Source organism: Amblyomma maculatum, chromosome 1 (genome assembly GCF_055883805.1).
Source record: "Amblyomma maculatum isolate TAMU_Amacu chromosome 1, ASM5588380v1, whole genome shotgun sequence".
Lineage (NCBI taxonomy): Eukaryota > Metazoa > Arthropoda > Arachnida > Ixodida > Ixodidae > Amblyomma > Amblyomma maculatum.
The window spans coordinates 254,776,132-254,796,205 of NC_139344.1; the positions used below are offsets into that span (position 1 = coordinate 254,776,132).

At 46.4% G+C, this 20,074-nt stretch overlaps 1 protein-coding gene across 3 annotated transcripts in view; it reads left to right on the forward strand.

Annotated features, from left to right (window-relative positions):
* LOC146206265 (uncharacterized) overlaps positions 1-20,074 on the forward strand; it is a 77,722-nt gene that overhangs the window by 34,103 nt on the left and 23,545 nt on the right. For all 3 annotated transcript variants that reach the window (XM_084590882.1, XM_084590883.1, XM_084590884.1), the window contains exons 8-10: positions 1,071-1,205; positions 16,086-16,168; positions 17,570-17,687. In XM_084590882.1, coding sequence (XP_084447008.1) covers positions 1,071-1,205; positions 16,086-16,168; positions 17,570-17,687 — 336 coding nt within the window. The remainder of the gene's footprint in view (positions 1-1,070; positions 1,206-16,085; positions 16,169-17,569; positions 17,688-20,074) is intronic.

Below are 20,074 nucleotides of genomic sequence, written 5' to 3' on the forward strand. Positions count from 1 at the left end.
GTCAGCCTGCGCCGAAGCATTGAAGCATTGAAGCATTCGGACCGGCACACACCTCATCCATGGCTCGACTGAGCAACCAAGCGCCAGCGTGCAGTTAAATCCCCCGCCGCGTCATGTGGTCAGTGCACGTTAAAGAACCCCAGGTGGTTGAAATTTCTAGAGGGCTCCATTACACGGCGTCCTTGGGCTCGTAAAACGTGCACATGAATGACCTTGTGAGTTGCAGTGCGAAGAGTAGATCTGAAGGTCTAAAACACCCTGCATAAGCAGGTCCCAGCGTTCTTTGGCATCCGCACAGACCGCTACAAGGCTCAGGAGAAAAAGTAATTACGAGAGGCCGTTATTTCATATTTTTTTTCTAGCTAGAAGGAGCGTTAAAGCAGGCCCATCGTAAGTAAACTCGACCGATAGGGAGAGGAGAGCAGAGGTGCGACTAACGTGTCCGTTGCTGTAAAAACGTAACGCCTTTGGGCCGAATGGGCTGCACGCTCTGTTGTCATGACTACTGGTCAAAGGATTAAAGGGCCTTTGCAGATAAGTTCACGATTTCCGGCACAATTTTTTCAGCGCAGTTTGGATAGTTAGGGCCGTCCGTATCTTTTACTCTCACCATGTTTTTTTTTTTATTATATACGGCAGAAAGTAACTCCTCGTCGCTTTCGCCTTATCCGTTTCCTCCGCTTCCCACCGTGTGCTCTTACTGCTACGCTATCACCCAGCGTTGCTGCACCCAGGAATGTGCGCTTAACAGCTGCGCCACAATAGCAATAAAAGCATTCATTATTGCTTGAGTTCACTAGAAAGCCTCTGTCTTGGGAAACAGTTGTAAAAGGTTTGATTGCTTTGCCTTGAATAGGCTTATTAGAAACAAGATTTTAAGCGAAAAAACAAATGAAATTTCCTAATCCAAACCTCCGATGTCATTTAAAAAAAAATTAAACTGAACTATGAATGCTTACGTTGCCTTGAGGTATTCGAATGCCTCCTTGAACGCAAACAGAGAGATTGGAAAATTCGGTTGGATTTTGATGCCTGCGCTTGATGCGACATGCTTCGGCTACTCTGTTCAGAACGGATCCGGAGGAGAGGAAGTGCCCCCAGCGCAGAATGCCCGCAGCAGCTGGTTCGAGTCTCGCACGACTGACCCATTCGATCCTGGCACCGTTTCCGGAGCGCGGGGCCACAAGGAACACAAGAAAGTGCAGGTGTGGGCGTCAGTTTTGCTTTTCTTTCTCGCTGTTTATCAGTATGGATGTGGGCGGGAAAACTGTTCAGTTGTGGAAAGTGGCGGCCGACTCCTCAGGTTTTCGCGCATGTGGTGTGCTGTTACTTTCAACAGCGCGCTAAAGCACTGCCAGGCACAGTTCTGACGGGGAAGCTTCACATATACGCCGTCAATATTTTGACCAAGTTCGGGTTTGTAGTGTTCTCTCACTTAATTTTTCGTGCAGCGTGTTGTGAATGAAATAGGCTTTAACTTCTGAAGCTGCCCTCGTTTGACGACTATGAATTTTTTTTTGTTAGAAGAAAAAATTTATTCTGATAGTCTTTACATGCATTTCCAGCTTTCGCAAATTGTTTAGGTGAGTGGTGAAATAAATTTTTGATGCTGGTGTTTCGTGTAAACCAGTAGTGCAGAACCAAAAGCTTAACAATTGCATCATTTATTTCCTGCACGGCGGCTGTAGACGTGCCATTTTTATAGATGCGCTCTTTCTTTCTTTTTTTTTATTGAACTGAAATGAGTTTAAACTAGAGGTGCGAATGTTCGCAAATTCTTAACAGCGATTCGAATATACTAGTATAGTATTCTAACGAGTAGATAGTGACATTAGAAATAGTTGAAACGAATCGAACTTGTTCTCAGCCTTTTGGAATAATTTCAAATAACTGGTACAAGATTACAATAAGGCCCGCGGTACTTTTATTCGAATGCTGTTGGAACAGTAAAAAAGAAGACTGGACCCGCACTGACACCATGTACTAGGTCGCCGCGATCAGTATGCGCCGGCCGAAAGCTTCAGCGCCATGACGCGGTTCCTTCGTGTGGAGGCATTAATAATGCTCATACAAGGCCTCTATAAGACCGGGTGACACGGTGAGCATCCGCCTCGCAACCGGGAGGTACCAGTAATATGCGTTGCAGGGCTAGTTGGTTCATGCTCGTAATGCTATATAAGCGCACCAGTTTTCAATGGATACAGTCGAGCGCGATTTGAAGGTTATCGCGTGAGCGTCGACCGAGAACATGAACAACGCCATGGCCCAGAATTCTCTGCCGAGGCGAGGGAGGTATCAAGCCAGCTTCCCTCACTCTTTTTGCTGTTCCTTCAGCAGCCGTCACTCCCTGCTGGGACATCACTTCTTTTTTTTTCTTTTGGTTCTGCGAACAGGCAGTGATCGTTGTGCGCACGACGTATTCTTCGGTATTATCTGAAATTGGACACTTTATCGCAACAAATGGAAAGCTTAGAATAGAGAGAAAGGGCAGTGAGTTTGTCGCGGGGGCGATGGTTGTTGTATGGAACAGCGAACGAGGGAGAGAATAATGCGAAATCATGAGTTTTCCTGTTCCAATCCCGGCCGCCAGGTGCCTGGAGTGCTAGGCTGGTCGACGCTCGCGCGATAACCTTCAAATCGCGCTCGACTGTACAAGATTTTCTCCTGCTTGGGGCTCGGCCCTTCTGGGCTGAAACGCTTGGAAAAAGGGTCGTCGACCAAAAAGTCGATGCGGCAGAGTTTATGCAAGTTTAGCGAGCCCTGCCTTGACGCCTGGTCTCAGAGGCCATGGCCCATATACAGCTGCCTCATCTACCATGCCGCGAGCCGAGGTGATGGGGCTCTAGTTTATTTCAGTTTCATCGTCAGGGACGCAGGATAATTTTCTTATACGTAGGATTTAACTGCGACATACATAATATATCAATTTCATGTTGTGGTCCTTTAGTATATATAAGTACTGGGATCTTTCAGCAATTATAGCTTTAATCCCATTGGTTGTACAATCGTAACGCTGCGCCGCCGCTAGCACCTCAATATTTTGCTTGAGTGCTCGTTTCGCACAAATAGTCGCACAAACAGCAAGTACTTGTACATAAATTCGGTTCATGTTCGATTCATCTTGGAAACAGTTTTACTCGCTTACCCTCAGTAGGATTCTAGTGGCAAAGGTATTCGAAAGTAGGCGCCCAACACGAGAGAGCCCTCGGGCAGAATGAAAGCAGATCCAGATGATGTAAATTCCGTGATTCAGTGGTGTACCTGGTTTGTTTGCAGATTGAGGTATTCGCTGACTGACGGGACCAGGCCGGGCGTGCCTACTGGACGCGGAATTTGCGTCATTTGGAATAAAAGTTCTGCCTGCCTCTTTTTTGGGGTCTGTCTTGCTCGGCATGCTCAGGATGCTCCGTCCTGATTGCTTGCCATAAAGTCCGAATACCTATGACAGCTGTTCACGCATTCGCCTAATTCTTGTAGGAAGTCCGGCTTGGCTAAAGAAACTAAACCTGATACATTTTCTAGCCTAGCCCTGTGTGTTTCATGTAGCACATACAGAACGTCAGCTATGCCAGCTTCTATATCGAAACAAGTTACCCCTATAAAAGAGATCGAAAAGCACTTACTTGTGCATATATTCTGTAAGTGCGGCTTCTACCGAGGAACATCAGATATCCTGTTGTAACAAAGTGCCCTAATCAAATATTCAAAAGAAAACCTTGAGCTATAGGTTTTGCGATTTGATGAGATTTACCAGAATTTCGTCTTACGGCGGACATTACCTGGTACTGCTGAAAGACGGGAAACAGTACCTCCGTGGTACTTCATTCTAGTCTACGACTTCACTTACACAGTTCCTTAAAAAGCAAACTTTATAATCATATCGTTCAAGAATTTCTTGTCCTCCAAAGATGCGGCTGCTTCACCGATTTCTATAGCGATGATTCGATAACTGCTGTTACGTTGGAAGCGCAGTGGTACGAGGAAAATTGCGAGGAAACAATATGGACTCCACAATGCGCGTTAACTCTCACTGCTGAATGCTACACAGTCTCTGTCGCTTTAGAAAAACAAATAGTAAACGTGAACAGCACAAACAGTATTACTAGATTCCCTAAGTATACTTTCGATCGTCTCTTCGTTCCGGAAAGGCAGTCGCACCACTACTCGAGCACAACATACACGATGTAGCAGCTACAAATTTCCATATGACAATATTCTGCTGGGTCCCGAGTCATGTCGGAAACAAAGGCGACGAGAGGAAAAAAAGATGTGCGCTGCTCACGCTCGTGACAAGAAAATCAAAATAGATATGCCTTTTAAAGGTTGAATGAAGCTTGTCCACTCTAAACCAAAATATAGTGGCAGTCTGCACGAAAAAAAAAAGTGAAAGAAGCTGCACGTGCCAAAGCCACGTTAGGCGACTGGAAGTCATGCACACACCAGGAATGTTCCAAAGAAGTGATCTTGCGTTGTCTTCATTTAAGGCACTCCAACACTCCTTATATGTAACTACTTACAGAAAAACTACATACAGGCAAGCAATTTGGCATAGTGTCCACCATAGCAACACAATAGGCCATTATTTTTTAAAAATCGAATATGGTTGAGCACACAGCATGGATCAGCTGGCGTGGAATGACCCAGTAAAAATATAATCCTTCACGCACTAGTTGGGACCTGAAGAGATCTATTTTCGCACGGTTCTGCAACCGTGACATCGGTTTCAGTGTTCCTCGTGACGAACCTCTTCTAACGCTGAGCAAGGACACTTTTGCTCAGTGTTAGTCATCGATGTCACGTGTATATGCGGTTTCGCATCATCAACTTGAGATCAGGTTGACGCCCGATTTAAAGTACCCACTATTTCTAAAGTAAGGGCGTGGGAATCCCCCTTCATCTGACACACGTAAGGTGGCCGGTATCAGCAGTTCGTTGTGCACGAGCTGCATTTGTCTTGGTATCAACGTTTTCGGTAATTCTACGTCATAACAATTCTCCAATGAACAATCGTTTTGCGGTTACTAGGAGGGGAAATGTTTTTGCACTTTTGTTTCTGGAATTCTAAAGCGTGTTGGCTGTCGTTCATTGTCTTATCGATTATTAACGTAACAATCGGTAAGTAGATGAACAGAATTAAAGAGAAATATGGTAGAGTTTGCAGACGTTCATGAAAAGTATATATCGGGGTTAAGAGGAAGGATGAACAGAGATACGCTATCCGGCCGCTAACTGGGCAGAGAATTTTGTCGAATGCTAGCGTACTTTCAACCTTGCTACACTAAAAGAGCGAATTAAGACAATGTGAACGAGCCATTTTAAACTGAATGTGTCAAACAGTGCGTGAAAATGAAATATTCCGCCCCAGCTTATACCCTTACCGCTAGACGCGGAAGGGTCCAGAAGCGCCTCTGAAGCGCGATTTTTTTCAATTGCGTGAGTAAAAAGCTTTCGACACGTCTACTGTAGTGATCACCACGACTGTTGCATTGGAACCGAATGAAGAACCAGGCAAACACGTACCGTCACATGCAGCAGCAGATCGAGGCACAAACAAGTCTTCGCCGACGCCATCCTTCAGCGGCAGTAATCCGGCTGCGCTTGGGTGGACGTCAATGACTAATTACTCTCTTATTATAAATCTTCTCCGTTATTACAAATCTACTCCACCTTGGAGGTTCCCCTAAATATTTGACCAACACCATTCCCACTTTGACTTATTGTTCAATTCGCTCTCGCCCTACCATCTGTTCTGCTGACCGTCCTGGTTAGCTCATCTCAGTTGGTAGAGCGACTGCCCTCAAAAGGCGATGGTCCTGAGTTCGATCCCCGGACCAGGACGAATTTTTCTTTAACGACGAAGTTTCTGAGAAAACTGTTCAGCCTTCCTTTGAAGCCGTATATGGCTGCACTTATGTGGTCGTCAATGAGTAATTATTCCTTTATTACAAATCTACTCCAACTTGGGGGATTCCCCTAAATATTTTACCAATACCGTTCCCACTTCAAATTATAGATCAATTCGCTCTCGCCCTACTATCTGTCCTGCTGACCGTCCTGATTAGCTCATCTCAGTTGGTAAAGCGACTGCCCCGGAAAGGCGTTGGTCCTGGGTTCGATCCCCGGACCAGGACGAATTTTTCTTCAACTACGAAGTTGAAAGCCGTGTAGTTTTTCCTTGCAGCCGTATGGCTGCGCTTGGGTGGACGCCAATGAGTAATTACTCCCCTGTTAGTAATCCACCTTGGAGGTTAGTTAAAACTGCAAAAGAACAAGGGCAAAACGTACATAAAGGAAAACACCAATATCGTATGTCCTCGTCATTTTGCGTAGTTTTTACACTCCCCTAAAACGTAGCAACTAGTCTGCAAGAACATTCTTTTTAGAAATTCACACACTTCTTCACCATTTGCGAAGAGTCAAAGCGCCCTCCGAGAATTCGTGAACATCACCAAGACACCGCAAATCAGACGTGGTCTCACGTTTCGCACGACAGGCCACAGACACCTTCACTTACAAGGGTGGAAGAACGGGCTAGTTGGTAAATCATCTTGGAAAGCAAACTAGCGCACTTCAAAACACAGACACAGGAAGGGAACAGCACAGACACAGGAAGGGAACAGCGCTGTGTTGTCGTTCCCTTCCTGTGTCTGTGTTTTGAAGTGCGCTAGTTTGTTTTCCAACACCTTCACTTATTTCTCGAACTGCTCCCTATATGCTCTGGCCTTGCAGGGAACAAGGGCTCTCGCTCATTAAAAGTCAGTCTCCGTGCCATCCTGAACACTGGCATCAGGATTATAGAATCCTCGAAAACAACGCGCTGCCAACAAAAACACCCAAAAAAACGCCTTGAAGGCCTTCTTTTCCACTTCCACTTTCTTCCACATTTCACAGATGACCTCAAACGCCTTGATTTAGCAACGCGGATTCATCAAGGGCTTTCACTCTTGTATATCCTTAAAATGCCTCATTAGCCTGCCCATAATTCCCCATTGTCTTATCGCTGGTGCTTACCGCGGCACAAAACACACGAATTGAACTTATCCGCTCGGATTTCCAGCAGCCCCCGGTCTCCTTCCAACCTTCCAGCCAACAGCAGTGTCTCGGCGGTGATTAAATTCATCTGCTGAGCCCAAGATCACAGCATTTGACTGCCACCGCTGTGGTCGAATTTGGATGGAGGTGAAACGTGCGAGAACGCTTGTGTGCTGTGCGATGCCAGCGGACCTTGTAGAACCATATAGTGGCCTAAATTCGGGCAGCAGTGCCAGTCTCCACCTTCACTTTGTCTGAAACAAATAAGTAAATCACTGATGGTAGTTATATATCCTAAAAAAAAAAAGAACGCTGCGAGTTCGCTACGTACAGTTGCGCGTTAAAGTGTTCAGCACAACGCTCCATTTGCTCCTTGTTCTGTAGGGCTGGTGCCCCTACCTGCGAAATGCCGCGCTAGTGAAAGTAAGGGTAGTCATCCTTTATAAGAACTGAGGTCGGTTGTGAGAGCGTGACAATAACAATGGGAGTGCGTGAAAATTTGGACGTCTGGTTGGTTACGCCGTAGTGGTGGGGTCCGGCTTAACCAATCCGGACGCCTATTTTTTTACTCTCTCCGATGACGCCGTTCACGCATGCAAACGTGCCAGCAAGCAGGCAGGCACACCAATCCTACACACACACACACACAAATAACCTTGTACTAACGTTTTAAGCCTTTATGTACGTAATGTGTATACAGCGAGCTCACATTTTTTAACGGAAGCATTTTGGGACACCTTAATGTTGAGCTCACACCCTGAGACTCAGCTAGGGGCAATCCGACTGGCCGAACACGCCGCCCAGGTCCAAGGACTCCAGGCTATCGTGTAGGCGGATAGGTTGAGATGAAAATTTTACCACCACTGCCTGACGAGATGTGGACTGATGTTCGTTATATAATACAAGAAGTTGCTACTAAGGTAGTTCCAAAGAAAAATAAATGCAAGAAAGCAAACTGCTTATCTGAAGAAGCTTTGCAAATAGCTGAGAAAAGGAGGATGGCAAAAGTTATGGGGGAAAGAGAAATATACAAGGTTCTCAATGCGGATTTTCAGAAAACAGCAAGGAGAGATAAGAATGCCTTCCTGAACATACAGTGCCAAGCAGTTGAGGACAACAGCCAATTGAGGAACACAAGAGCTCTGTATAAGACAATCAAAGATATCAAAGGAAGATTCTGTGCTAAGCTGGGCGTGATAAAGGACAAACGAGGCAGGGACCTCACTAAGCCTCAGAGATAAAGAAGAGGTGGCAGGAATACACAGAAGAACTGTACAAGAAGGACCCGGATGTGCAAACCCAACATAAGACTGTTGTGATTACTGATCTCGAGCCGGGAATCCTGAAGAGTGAAGTTGAATGGGCCTTAGCCAGCCTTACTAAGAACAAAGCTAGCGGAATTGATGGCATTCCAGCTGAGTTGCTTCAAAACCTCAACCATGATGCTGTTAACGTTCTGTATACATTATGTCAGCAAATTTGGACAACCTTGCAGTGGCCACAGGATTAGAGGAGGTCAGTTTACATCCCCATTTCAAAGAAAGGCAGTGCCAAAGATTGTTCCAACTACCGCACGATCGCGCTTATTTCGCATGCTAACAAGGTGATGTTGAAAATCCTCCAAGGTAGGCTGCAGCAGTATGTGGATCGGGAGCTTCCGGACGTGCAAGCTGGGTTTCGCAAGGGCATAGGAACTAGAGACCAGATTGCCAACCTAATTCGCTGGATCATGGAAAACGCAAGAGAGTTCCAGAAATCCATCTACTTCTGCTTTATTGATTATGCGAAAGCGTTAGACTGCGTAGATCACAGCAGATTGTTGTAAGCTCTCCAAGAGATGGGAGTTCCAATTCACCTCATCTGTCTCCCCAGGAACCTGTATGAAGGGCAAGAGGCCACAGTCAGGACTGGGCATGGTCTTACTGATTGGTTTCCGATTGAGAAAGGAGTGAGACAAGGCTGCATACTGTCGCCCTGCCTATTTAACCTATATGCTGAGTGCATCATGAGGAAAGCCGGTCTGGAAGAGTCGTCGGCTGGAGTGAAGATTCTGGAAAATGTATCAACAACCTTAGATATGCGGATGATACCACTTTAATGGCAGAAAGTGAAGTGGAACCCAAGAGACTTCTGATGCGCGTACAAGAAGAGTGTGAGAAGTTTAGGCTTAAACTGAACATTAAAAAGGTAAAGATCGTGCCGTCTTGCCCTATCAAGTCCTGGAGCATCAAGGGGCAAAAAGTGGAAGCTGTGACAGATTTTCTGTTGGGCTCCAAGATTACCCCGGGAGGTGACTGCAGCCATGAAATTAGGAGACGCCTGCTTCTGGGAAAGAGAGCCATGGTAGGGTGGCTAGAACTTGTTCAGGTGTGAAAAGCGCGGCGCGTTTCCATTACCGGAAATGGCACCGCTGCTCACCGATGCCGCCAGGGGCGCTGATGCTAAGGGCGCTGTTAGGGTGGCTATCCGCGGTCGCTGCTCATGCATGGGGGCAAGTGCGCGGACTGCACATAATTGCATGATTTGCGCACCGTGGTTTGGCTTTAGAATGCCGCTGAAGGTGAGAAATGGCTCGGTGACGGTGGTTTGTCGACACAAAACAATTATGAGGCCCGAGTTAAGAAATATTCACCAATCAGAACGGCATTCTGTCTAGAGCAGACGACACGCAGTTGCGAGAATCAATTTTTTTTTTCGGCATAAATTTGCGGAGGTTTAATTTAACGGCAGCTGGACCACTCATAAGGTTCAATTTGTGTGCTGGCATGAAAAGTAGCTGACACAGACCCTCAGACACCTTTCTAGAACGCCCATCCTTCTCCGCGCTGCTAGGGTGATTCGCTCCTAATGCCTTCAGATTTTAATTCATTTGCTTTCATCTCGGCTTCCTCAACAATGTGTGGCATTTTTGTTTATTATCACCACCTTTGCCTCCTGCGGTGGTTTTCTTCGAAGTCCACATGTCGACTAGAAGCTAATAACAATCTGCCTCTTAAGAGCTTCAATTTCAAGCTCATGTGATGTAAACAGAGCATGCAAATTCGCGCTAATACGGTGAGGAAAATTTCAACATATGCGGAAGGTGTTGCATGCTTTTCTTTTGCTCTTTAGATGATTACATGGCAAGACTACTCTGTGTCGCGCAGTGCGTTTGTATCGTGAAAGAATTAGTGGGGTTTTTCTTGCCGAGGCCAAAAGGAAATGGCAAAATTGTACTGGAGGGCTTAAGATTAATTTTTCGCCCCATTGAGTTCTTTTAAATGCTTTGTAATCTGAGCAATCGAACGTTTTTGAATTCCCTCTTCTAAGAAATGCTCCAAGGAAATGTAGCTCGTGGAGCATAAAAAAAAAAGAGATGAGTGCACTTACCCAGCAAAACAGAAAAAGACGTGTTTCTGACAGAATACTTGTTTATTAAATCTATCATTATGTGAAAATACGGTCGCCGGCATGTGTACATGATGGTACCCCAAAAAGACTTCAGGTGTTTAGAGAATGAAGTGTGGCAGTTTTCCCTTATTCTGCAGCCCGCTAAAGCACGCATGGCTTCACTCTCTTGGATTTCCTTTCATCTTCCTTTTCATTTACCCCTTTCAAAAAGAAGTGAACCCGGGTTAAGCAGTAAAATTTAACTACAGAATTCGTCAGAGTAGGTGAGTGCTGGGGGCAGCCTATTTTTGTTGTTTGGCCAATCATTTTCCACATGTCAGTCACCGACTTAGCGTGGAGACAAGTTCTGCTGAAAAAGCTAGTAATTCTGTTCTCTAGTGTCATAATAAGGTTGTACAGGGAGTGTGTGGGATACAAAAGCCCGCCAAGGTCCCACAGCATCGATGCTTCTGCGGGCAAATCGGAGCTGGGCACGTCTTTCTTCATTAGGCAAGCATCCTTGCAGTCCTCACAGTCGACAGACAACACACGTTTCCTTGCCACATAGCCAGCGATATAATATATAAGGCGGGCATCACTTCGTTCAGCTGAGTAGGAAGCATGGTCCACAGACACTTCAGCTGCATCGCATTGGAGTGGCTTTCTTCTTCTTGCTCTCCACCGTCGGTCTCATTCAGTAGTTCCTCTACAGATAACAATGACTCAACCACGCCATCAGGCACATTGCCTCCTTTGGGACTTCTGGCAAGACTATAGAAACTGAGGCACCTGAAAGTAAGCACGGAATAGTAACTCATCTTTGAAGCCAAGTGTAAACAATTTAAATATGCAGTGTATATGATGCATGCAAGGTAACAAACTGAATATGGCAGAAAAACAGCAAGATTAGTAATACCTCATGATGACAATGAACTGGGCCGGAGTCGGGTGATCATTGGCCAAAATGCTTCTCGCACACAGCAGAATTCTCTTCCAGTTGCTTATCAGCCCTGGGAATGGCGTTGGTCCATTTGGCGAATAACTCTTCCGAATTTGGAGCTCGGAAGAGGGACACTTTTTACCCAGAATTGCATCCAGGCACGAAGCACCAGCGCTGTGTCTTCTTTTTTTTTTTTTTTTGCTGTTGGTGGCATTCTAAAAGCCGAGCCGACAACAAAATAACCAAAAAATTTCAGAACGCAAAAAGCAGCGCGTGCGATGCGTTCTTACCACGTGCACAACGATACTGCAGCAATGCGCCGGGCTGCTTGCTCTGACGGCGCCGCTGTCTTCAGCGCCCCCACGCGGCATCGGCGCGCTTTGGGGGCAGCTTTCGCCGGCCGCTTTGCACACCTCAAAAAGTTCTAGCCACCCTAGCCATGGCTAGCCTTGATCGCCTAGTAAAGAGCAGAGACATTAGACTGCCAACCAAGATCCGTATAACTCGTGCTATGGTCTTTCCAGTTGTGATGTATGGATGCCAGAGTGGGACTGTGGAGAAGGCTGACCGCCGAAGAACTGACGCGTTTGAATTGTGGTGCTGGCGTAGACTCTTGAGAGTTCCTGGACGGCCAGAAGATCAAATCAGTCAATATTGTCGACCATAAACCCTGACTGCTCATTGGAGGGTCAAATTCTAAAGTTAAAACTCAGCTACTTTGGTCATCTGATGAGAAGAGAGGAGTCGCTGGAGAAAGATTTGATGTTGGGAAAGGTTGAGGGTCACCGAAGAAGGGGTAGGCAGCGAACGCAGTGGCTAGATGGCATCCTCGAGGCGCTGCAGATGAAGTTATGTGATGTTTGAAAGATAGTGTGAGATCGGAAATGGTGGCGTGATATGGTCCATGGGGTCACGGAGAGTCGAACACGACTGAACTGAGAATTTAAAACAATCAGCGGTGATTTCTTTCTTTCAGACCAATGCAGCATCTTTCACACTACGAATGTGTTTCCTTTGAGGCGAGAGCCTTCATTGCCTCATCGTCGGCGTCAGCAAAAGTGTCACGCTATTGCGGCGGCTCTGATTGCTCGAGACGAGATGACGTCATGGAGGTCTCGACCAATCAGAGAACGACCACAGTATGCGCGAATGCGTGCCTTACATGGCCATATGCAAATCAATGGTCAATTATTAATACTGACTAATCAATCAGTTAATCACTAATAAAGTGCTAATTATAAATCAAGTGATAATTATAAATCAAATGCTAATTACTAATAACGATTAATTAGGGACTAATAGATAGTTACTTAATAGCGATGGTCGCGTAATCAATTAATCAGTAATTAATGGCTAATTAATAATTAAGCACTGGTTAGCGACAGTTACGTAATTCAACCATTACTAATTATAGTCGCGCACGCGGTTAAATCGACCACACAACAGTAAACGTAGAACTGCGAAGATCCAAGGAGCGCGATCTCATCGCTGTCAAGCAGAATTCACTGAAAAAATGCACTTGCAAAATGTGAAAGAATAGTCGCTGGCTTTAGTCGTAGCAGCATTCATCGCTACATGCGCAACAGTCACGTAACAGAATGCAGCACTCAGGCTTTAGCCTTTCATCACTTTAGTCGCCAAAGTGTCCTCGATTTTTATTGTCAACTCATGAACGATGTGAATAATTCCCATATCAACGTGTTCGGTAGCACTGCTGACTAGTGTGCCATGCGGCGGCAGTTCCCCATAGAAAAAGGTGGTGCCGTTTGCAATGCCTGCCACTAGTCTCCAATTGAGGGCGCTGAGTCAGTAGGTATACTAAGGCATCATCATTATTCCAAATTTGCACAAATCTGGCATACAAGATTGTGTTGCCGTGTGCATTTGTTCATAATTTCGTTGATGCATGTCATTTCCCTGGCGCTTGTCTCATGTAATATACGTTCATTTGCAAGAGTGACTATTCATCTAAGTGCCGCATTGCAAAAATGTCCTGGTAGAGTAACCTTGCATACGCTGCAAACCATTCAAATCTTTCTTTGCGGCGCCGGAAACCGGCCTTATCACTCCGATTCTGGCACACAGGTCAGTTCTGCATGCTCTTTGTCGCCAGACGCACCTTTATCAGCTTCTCTATCGCGCAAGATGCGCAGCGATGTGTCTCGAAGATTCCGACCACTCGCGTATGCTTCTGCAATGTTCCAGGTTGTGCTAGTAACAGTTTGCGGCTTTATGTAGATATTTCTTAGCCGCCTTTAGATTGAGCATCGACGTCTGCAACCAGCATTCTTTATTCGACGACCAGCGAGCACGCTGCTGCTATCGCCGCCGCCGAGTTGTTGAGTTAACTAGTTAATTTGAGGGCGCAAGTCAGCCCAATAAAGGGTTCTTTCAGGGCTTACGCCTGTGTGCTCTTTTGTGACCACGGCATTGTCACCGGCACGTGACGATAACAACCAGCAGTGATTCCTTTCTTTCAGGCCAATGCAGCATCTTTCACACTAAGAATGTGTTCCCTTTTTTGTCAACTCGTGAGCGAAGCGAATAGGGAACCTGCACTGCCTAAGTGGCGCTACAGTTGTCCTGCAGCGTGCCTCAAAAATGCAAATAGCTGTTGAATGCAAATAGGAGGGGGGGGGGGGGGGGGGAGGTCTCAGTTGATCGCAATGTCTATTTAAAACCGCGTACGTTTATCTCCGCCAGGAGAGACCACAGTTGCAAAATTCATGAAATAGCCTGCCGCACAACTGTGTACCAATCGTCTTTTTTTTTTTTTCACAAACAATAAAACAATGGAACAAACTATCAGAATGTGTAGTCTCGGCGGCTGACGACACTCTTCCAGTTCTACTGTTGCAGCACCTGCTTGCTTCAGTGTAGGCTTTTCTGCTTTTAGTATGCTGCTGGCTAGTTTGGGTTGAGTCTGCTGTGCCCACAGACCGTCTTTTCAGTTGACTGCTTCCTTCATACCTTGACGACTTGCCGTTCTGGCTGATTGCTTTGACTATTATGCTTCATTTTACGTATCACTTTTGTATTCCTGCATTACTGCGTTTTTTGTTTTTTTTCATAGTATTTTGCTGGTAAGTTGTCAGTGTTGGGTTCGTTTACTTTTTCCCCTTATCCTCACTTTATTGTTTCGCTTCTACGTTGAAGTCTTACCGCTCTTGATGATTGTCTTAATGACTGTACCTTGTTCTTACATGTCACTTTTTGTAATATACCCCCCTGCTATAATGCTCTCTGGGCGCAATGTAGGTAGATGGATAAATGAAGAGTACAGCCTTTCCTCCCGCGGACTCGCGAGCACATTCCGGTAAATTTTAGATGATAGTAGAAACACGGGCGCCTTTCAAAGAGAGGGGCGATAAGGACATCGTGGCATTTGTGTTTCTTTCTCTCTTTCGGAGAAGTGCCCTCCTCTTATAGGTCTGTTGCATTTGCGAGTAAGCGGCCGTTTCTTTTTCTAAAGGTGTCCTGCATTTGCAAGGGCCATATTTCGTCACAGCCGTCATTCCTTCTGCCAAAGTACATACATGTATTTCAAAATACTACAGCATGTCTCAATATTGGCGGCAAAACATCGCACTTCACACATGCAGGTATGAGGGCGCGACAAACCAATGCCTCGCGCCATTTCTGAGGGCATCCTTTGACGCGCCGAAGTGCGAGGTGCGGTTGATTTAAAAAGCAGAACAAATACAGTAGTAGCGCTCACCACACCGGTGAGTGATAGGTTTAGAACTCCTGTTCTCCAGAAAATCCCGCGTCGGAGTTGTGAGTGAAAAATCGGGACCAGGCTTCTGGCAGGTTGTAGTTGGCAGGCAGGACCAAGTTGGTAGGAGCTACGTAAGCTCTTTTTGAGGTGGATCTGAATTACCGGTGATCTTGATATCCCAAATCTCTTTATTAATTCGAGATATTTGTCACTAGGCATACCGACAAATGGATAGGGGATGTAGAAGAAGGAAGTGTAGGCTGGTCTCGCTTAAAAATGTGCAAACTCCCGATAAAGCTAGTGTCCACTTGCGGTTGTCCCACCGTAGGCTGACTTTCCTTGAGAAGCATTGTCTCACAGAAGCCGTAGCTGGGCAAGCCAACAAAAACTTTTTCGCATTACACAGTTGCGGTGAAGCGCAACAGATGGAGGAATTTTTTAGTCGCTTCCAGCCATGTGTCACGTCACCGATGACGCACAAAAGTAGTCAGAGCAGCTCCTGACCGAATCCGATGCAGGGATACCTCCTCGTCCTCGTGAGTGAGACTACGGGGGAGAGGGTGCGAACACTGAGGAATTAGAGCACATCTTCTCTGGCGCAAAGCGAGTCAGACACGCTACTCCTGCAGGTCATGCAGGCATGCAGTGTTCGTATGGCTTAATTCTAAAGCGGGGATTGGTATCTGTGGTCTACGAGAATTTACTGCTGGGCTAGTTGGTTACAGAGCACTCTTAGAGATGCTTAAAGGCTCAAAAACTATTTAAGAATGCTTTATATCTATGTCGGGTGGTTTTTAATATAATTCCGTAGCTTACGATTGTTTGCTACTGGTTATATATACGTGAGGCAATAAAGGCGCAATTTAAGGAACTCTTAGCGATCATGCACGCAGCAAAGGGCATATACCCAAACCAGGATCGTCAAGGTGAGCCTCGTACGGAGGCCACCATCGTTTCTTTTCCATCTCTTTGAGCGGTAATAGCAAGAGGAACAGTTTAATATGTATTTCCTTCTGTTCGCTACAGGAAGAGGGGGTGCTTCCCTGCGACGCGTGTGGATGTCCTGAATCTGAGCACATAGCCGAAGAGTGCGAGCACGCTTTGTGCAGGTAAGTTCTTCCGAATGAAAGGGCCCGCTACTCTGCATTTTGTTTGGGCAAAATAATGAAAGAAAAAACAAGCCCAGAGCCAAAGAGTTTTCAGTTTCATAATACACGCGTGCGCTATACTTCTCCGGCAGTCCTAATATTCTTAGCGCTAAATATTGTAATCCTGATGCGCATTCAATTGCAGACGAAGCAATGTGCAAGGCTAGCCTTGTGGAAATCGCTGCTATTCTGAAAAAAGCCAAGAAAAGCGTTTGATATAGATGCTTAGGACTGCTAACGCGTGGGCTTGCGAAAACATTATTATTTGAGAGTCCAGCTTTCTTTACACGACGAACTCGATCTTCTGTTTGCGTGCTGCCTTTTCCTCGTCTGCGTACTTTCGAGGACGGTAACGTGCAGCCCAAGTATACGTGTACGCTTCGCTTTCCATCCCAGCGAAAGACTCGCCACTATACCCGTTTTGGTCGCGTCCTCGTAACTTGGTGGCGACACTCGCCGCGATCTTTCATCTATGCAGCGCACCACCGCATTGGTTATATGACGCTCGACTGCTGTGTCCAAGGATGCGGGATCGAATCCCGCGGCCCTGGCGGCCGCTTTTCGATAGATCCGAAAAACCAAGGCGCCCGTGCGATGTCAGCGCAGGTTAAGAACTGCGTCGAAATTTCAGCAGCCCTCCAATATGCGTTCATCACAGCCTGATTCGCAGCCCCCTGTTCAAGTCTGTCAGCCAAAGCAAACCACCATCTATGCAGCGTGGTAACACCATGCCATCTGGCTCACTTGGCTTTGACGCATCGCGTGCGCCTTGATCGGCCGTATGTCTTGTGTTACCTGTATGTACTGCACCCGATGAATGCTGGATGCGTCATAATTTAGGGACCATCGCGGCCTTAACTATAACAGCGTTCACCGACGAAGTTTCGTCTAATGCAGGGGGCCCAGTAATGCGTTTGCGTTAAAAACACGAAATTTCGAACCCCTACGCGCGTGGACATCTCTGTATCCGAACATATCTGCGTCGCTCTCATCCTCTAGATTCGTGATGAGTGCGGACCTCACCTTGCAGTCGGCTTTTGCCGTTTCCGTGGATATATTTTTTGAGTGCATGCTTACAGAAAGAAGATACCTAGAAGCGCGAAGGGGCTATGCAGAGAAAAATGCAGAAACGATATGTTGAGGCGCCGAGCGCTGTTTGTCAGAGTTGCCATCCGAAGTCGGAAGGGAAGTTGCAAAGTCATGGCAAAACAGCCTGTTCCCGAGTTAAACCTTACAGCATGGGTAGCTACATGAGTGTCATGAAGGAGGCGCTTTGAATTTTGTCACTTTTTAGAGGGTTGTATGGGGTGATTGTTTACTTGCTCTGTGTGTTTTCTCTTTTACTTTTTTGCGCGTTCCCAGGAAATGCATCCAGAAATCTGTTCAAAATTCCACAGTATACGGAAGCGTGTCCTGTCCAGCAAAGGCGGCGAGTTCACAGCCATGCTCGGGTCGTCTACGGGAAAAAGAAATCGAGCAAGTAAGCCCCCAACAAAAGGAGTAACCTCTCGTGTTGTCTTCGACCACTTTTGAGGTGTGAGCCGTTTTACGGAGTGTACCTCAGCCGTCGCATGGCAGAAGTCCGTCCAAGCTCAACTCTCGAGCCGACTAGGAAATAAAGGTACAGAAGGTGATAGCAGAAAAAAGTGAAGTAGGGGTTGCATATGGAGGGACTCTGTCACTGACAGAGAAATGTAAGTAAAAGAAAGACGCCAAGCGTGGCGGCTTGCGTCGCGCTCATGATAAATGTTATCGCTGACTAAAGTGTTTATTGCCCTAGATCCTTGCTATCACTCTGCTAGATTCTGGTCTCAGTCTCTTCATCACCCAGGCGAGTGGCCGAAAATCTGAGGTAACGAACCGTAAAACAAAATAACGAACCGAAAAGCAGTGCACGTATAGTTTTGGCAGCTGCTGCTGTCCCGCAGGGATTCGGGTGATACGGCGCCGCCTGGGTGCCACAATCTGGAGGCGTGACGTCGGCGTAGACAAGGCCAAGTTGCTCTCGTCGCCGAGTGCGAAGCTGATCCACGGTACAGCCTTGTGCCTAGGTTCGAGGGGAGAAGAGAGCAGCGCTGGCGGCAATACATGGAGGGCGGATCTTGAACTCACGTCTCGCACGAAGTCCGTGTAAAAAGGGCCGCGCTCGAGCGAGAACGTATGGAGCGTAAGCTGGAAGCAGCCCCCGCCCAGCCGCCGTACCACGCAGACTGTGTCAATCATTTTCTTTATCTGAAGCCCAGCTATACTTCCATCTCAGACCGTGCAGTAGTGTGATTTATCTACGAAGAAGCTTCTCTTTGAAGCATGCAAGCGTTTCCTACCATGAAGTGTCCGCCAAAACATCGGAGCTTCTCTTTTTTTCTCGTTGGAACAATTATAGGCTTTTTCATTTGTGAATTGTCTAAATTATTATTTATATAATTATGTTTGAATTAATCAAATTAAGAAACCTAATGTTGCCGCAGACATCCTAAAGGCACGTTAGTAAGTCAAAAGCAGCACAGTGCGTTCGCTAGGTGCCCCTCTAACATGCAGGCTTGGTACCAACGGCTCTTAGTGGACTATGCGTTGCGTGCGCGCCCAGCATACAGAGGGCCTGGATTCGAACTCAATGGAAACATATTTATCTTATTAAATGACATCCAATTTCTGGAATACCTCCATTACATGAACCTCGATACTCGCCAATTCTGGCTTCGTTTGTACCTCGCCGTATTCATTAGCTTCATTTGAATGTGCAGTGTTTGAAAATTTCCGCGCGAGGTCTTGTGTTAGGACCACGTGGTTAGGACGGCATGACGCTGTCGCCCAATCAGGATTTTTCCCTACCGCCTTTTACGGCGGCGGCCGCTTTTCGGCGGAACAAGCTGTAGGCGGTATCTTGCACGTAAACCTTGATTTTAGGCCACATCGTGAAGGTTGTCGAGATCTTATTTTTGCAGCCCAATTGATGAACTCACTACAATCGATTTCAACATAACCAGGTATCCATCGCAGGGCGATTGTACTGTTCGGATTGCGGATTTGTGATTCTATCAAAATATGACGTTAGTGGGTTTGCAGTAGCCTGCGTTATTTGTTGCGAATGGCATTTCCGCAAGTGGTATGTACGTACGTATACGTCTGTTAGTGCTTGGCGTATGGTAAGTAGAAAGTCTTCTTGTGTGGCATATATTACCGCGTGAGCTTATGTACTTATAATTTGGTAGCATTAGAAGATGGCCTAGCTCTATGGTTGATCAGTGTTTTTAACTGCGTGTCGCATGCTTATGATGCTATGTTAGAAACTGGCGTCAATGTATATTGTATACATCTTTGCTTGCGTGCGAAGTGAGGCCCCGCAGGCTCCGTTTTGTCCTTCTTTCATTTTTGTTAATGCGAAAGCAACACTACGGCAGCCAAAGCGAGACCTCGGGTGGCCGCAGCTACGTTGTGAAGAGGCGTGAAGGGGCGTACGTACGCAGTGAAGGGACGTAGTTACGGTCGCCTCATAAAAAAAAAATCAACCTGCCGTGACATTTGAATTCACGTTACCCCAATGCCACGGGCAGGAGCTGCCAACTCAGGTCGCTCCTTTCATATGGGAGGGGGATATCAGAATCAGCCTGCCAGAACCATTTGCATTCTCGTTACCTCTACAACACGCAGGCACGTCCATACGGCTTGGTTGAAGCGTGACTTTACATGTCGGCTGGTAGCTTATGAGCTTAAGTGTCCCCAATGATGTAGCACCCTAAACTGATAGGGCGTAATAGGGGAGTAATGTGGCAGACAAAAGAAGCTTCCGCCGTTGCTTTCGCAATTCAACTAAGGTTAGCCTGAGCTAAACCACAACTATTTTTTTTTTATTTTAACATTCGCTTT